Source organism: Manacus vitellinus, unplaced genomic scaffold (assembly GCF_001715985.3).
Source record: "Manacus vitellinus isolate BGI_N305 unplaced genomic scaffold, ASM171598v3 scaffold_74_pilon, whole genome shotgun sequence".
NCBI lineage: Eukaryota > Metazoa > Chordata > Aves > Passeriformes > Pipridae > Manacus > Manacus vitellinus.
The window spans coordinates 146,549-150,148 of record NW_021940780.1 but is presented as its reverse complement, the minus strand read 5'-3'; the positions used below and the strand labels follow the sequence as shown (position 1 = coordinate 150,148).

General features: G+C 45.5%; 1 protein-coding gene across 1 annotated transcript in view; it reads right to left on the bottom strand.

Annotated features, from left to right (window-relative positions):
• Nucleotides 1-3,600, bottom strand: part of SLC23A2 (solute carrier family 23 member 2) — a 56,721-nt gene that overhangs the window by 31,041 nt on the left and 22,080 nt on the right. The window contains exon 2 of the mRNA XM_029964554.1: nucleotides 605-883. Within this exon, the coding sequence (XP_029820414.1) occupies nucleotides 605-736 (132 nt within the window). The 5' untranslated portion in view covers nucleotides 737-883. The remainder of the gene's footprint in view (nucleotides 1-604; nucleotides 884-3,600) is intronic.

The following is a 3,600-nucleotide window of genomic DNA, read 5'->3' as shown; positions in this document are numbered from 1 at the left end:
GGAGGCTCAGGGGGGACCTTCTGGCTCTGCAACTCCCTGACAGGAGGGGGGATCCAGGGGGGGGTCGGGCTCTGCTCCCAGGGAACAAGGGACAGGAGGAGAGGGAACGGCCTCCAGCTGTGCCAGGGGAGGGTCAGGTTGGATATCATGGAAAATTTCTTCACTGAAAAAGTGTTTAAATACTGGAACAGGCTGCCCAGGGCAGGGGTGCAATCCCCATCCCTCAAGGTGTTCAGAAATCAAGCAGACTTCGTGACATATGTGGTGGGATTTGGTTAAAGGTTGGGCTTGATGATCTTGGAGGTGTTTTCCAACCTTAATGATTCCACGATTCCATACCAGGGGCTCGTGCCCATGCTGCAGGAGGACAGGTAACTGCTCCAGTCCTGCAGTGCTGCCTGTCCTGGGAGCAGCCCAGCTCGGGAGCACACAGGGAACACCCACACTCGGTAACTGGCCGTGTTTCCGTGTAAACACCATCCAGTGGCAAAAGAGGTTTGTTACCAACTGCTTGTGGCAATGAGGGGTTTGTACAACATGACTAGAACGTTATGGCCTGATTCACACTGAGCCTGGCTCCGTGGAGCTGGAGTGTGGTACTTACAGGCAGGGTGAAGAAGGCGGGATGTTTGGATTCATCCTCGTATTTGCCCTCCGTGGAGCCTCCCGCCTCCACCGACTTCGAGGTGGTGTTTTTGCCAATCCCCATCGTTTCCAGAATGTCCAGGACTTGCATTCAGCACCCAAACAGATGCTGCTGGGATGAAAGGCCAAGGACTGAGGACAATTCCTTATGTGAACAGCAGCACCTCCAGGAGTCACCAGAGTTCTCAGTAATCCAGCTGGGACATCAGGGTGTCGTTGGCATCAATGGCTCCTGGAACTGAAGATGGATATTTTTATTCCCTAAGATCTGTGTACATTCACACCACCCCACAGCCTGGGCTCCCTTTCATGCTCATGACTCACCAGCTCTCATCAATCCTCCCCAATAATTAACAGACTATCATTTAAATATAAAGCCGAAGGTATTTAAAATTCTTTCAGGATAGGAATACTGTGATTATTTTCTCGTTCTTCTCTTGTGATCTTCAATCATTAGTAGCAAATTGAAACCTTTGGTTTTTTCCCATTTCACAGCCATTTCTATGGAATTTTTTGGGAACAAAGTACACCTGTGCTCCAGGTAAGGAGCAGAGTAGAACAGCTGAACACCCACTGCAGACAGGACTTGGGCTTCCTCAAGGAGTGTAAATTTGCAGTTACCTCTGTGTAACTGAATCCTTTTTCTGAAAATAACTCATTATTAAATAAAAGAATCCAGGAAGCTCAGACCAGATGGACAGTGAAGGACCTGCCTTTCAGTGAGTCTAATTCAGACAGAAACAGCTCTTTCTGCTGAACATCCCCACCCAAAATTATCCCAGTTGTTCCAGGGATGTTCCAAGTCATCTGCCTGATGATGTTGAAGCAACAGCTTCAGGATAAACTGGTGCATTTTAACGAGTTTCACTACTCTTTTGGCACAGGAACAGGAAGATGTTACAGCCCACGAGTTCCCTTTTTGTTTTCCCAGATGGGTCACTACAGTACAATTTTCCCCCATTTGCTCCTTAAATTAGCCCTCCCTGCCCATCATCATCCACACATTTGCCATTTCCAGGACTAAAGAATAGCATTTAAAGGATTTAAACATAAACTTCCTGCAGGACAGCACAGAAAATTCTGCAGCAAAGCAAGTTTTGCAGCCTGGGGTTCCTGAGCCTCAAACAGAAAATGAAGCCACAAACACCTGTGGGTGACACCAGCTCAGATACAGGTGAAAGTACAAGACAGAACCTGAAAAATGGCCTTTTAAAAATCACAGAAAGTGGAATTTTCTGCAGCAAGAAGCACATTGAAGCAGCAAAACCCACTGCACAGAGGGGTTACTTCAAAAGTAAGGTAATGAGATGTTCAAGTAAATCAACAGAGGTGGAAATGCAGCTGATGGACACTGAAAAAACACAGTTTGGTTTATATCAGAAAGAAAAAAAAGTAGGGTTTGGGTTTTTTCCTTAAGTTTCCCTTTCAAATGCTGCTCAGGAAATGCCAGCAGCTCCTGTCTACTGTAATTGCAATAATAACTAAACCTGACAAAGACTCTTCCAACAGTGGTATTTTAGAACCTCTTAATAGCTGTTAATTGCCCATTTGCTAGAAAATTCTGGTTACTTGAGGTGAAAGAGATGTTAATCTTTCAAAGCAATGCAACTTTTCTGGAGAGAAAATATACCTATACAAGAAAGACTATATGGGCACCAGGACAGCCTTGAAGCCTTGATTAAATCAAGATGGGATGAAAGGCAGTGTCTGCAAATAAGGGTTAAAACTTGTTTATTAAAGTAAATATTAAGTAGCATAATTAATTACTTCTCACTTAGACTTAAAACCAAACTGGTTTGAATACTCACTGTCTTGTTACTCTGGAGAAAACGGTCATTCCCATTTTTACAATGACCATTTTTACAATGACCACAGATTTCCTCTTCAAAGTGCAGCTCAGGGTGGAAAAGAGACAGGTCCTGGTTAAGGGTTTGGGGGCACTGGGGGATCTGGGCTGGGATTTCTGGAGGGGTTTTGTTTGCTTTTGCTGTGGAGCCATGAGGGGGGTTTTTTCCAAGCACAAAAGAACAAAAGACTTTGCCTTTTTCTGTCCATGTTGACTTATTTTATTCTCCAAGAAAATCAGTGATGGAGACAGGCAAGGTTTAGTCTGGCAGCTTTATCAGGTGGGATTGGGAAGGGAAAGGGAAAAGGCAGCAGGACACCTCCCTAAGCAAGGCCCCAGGCCAAGAAAACCCCGGAGTGAGGAAACCTGCCAGTCACGAGATGTGGTTTCAGGTCCTCTGGCACCATAAGCTGCTTAGCTGGCATTAACCAGCATCTCCACTGATAAAAGAGAAAAGACCCTATAATCCCATTTTACTGCAAACCAGCAGCACTGCCATCTCCTCCAGGCTGGGATCAGCCTCAGGAACCGGCCCCGAGAATTCCACCAGGAGAGCAGCCAGGCTGGCCTTGTATTAACTGTTGAGAGCTGATACACAACAGCTAAACCAGTGCTTAGATGAAGGTTCCCAATCAAGCAACTCCAAATTTACAAACAATTGCTGCTTTTCCTGCAGAGGGGAGTGTGTGTGTACACGTGTGTGTCACGTGGGTGCTCCAAGAAAAACCAGGAGAACAAATTTCTCAACTCTTCTTGCTTCTGCTCAGCAATTAAACTTGCACTTAATGGCACAGATGATAATCAGATTTTTGTAATACTTTTATTCAGTGATCAGGAGTGTCAAAGGGAAGCAGAAATCAAGAGGCAGCAGATGAGGTCATCTGAGATATCCTTCACCAACCAGCTCAGCTACACATGACTCAGACATTTTTATAGCCTCTGTAGCAAAACCAATTCTCAGAAGCTGAAAAGTCATGGAAAAAGAGATAAAACTCATTCATAATCATAGAATCACAGAATCAGCTGAGTTGGAAGGGACCTCTGAGATCATCCAGTCCAACCCTTGATCCACCCCCGCCGTGGTTCCCAGCCCGTGGCACTGATGCCAC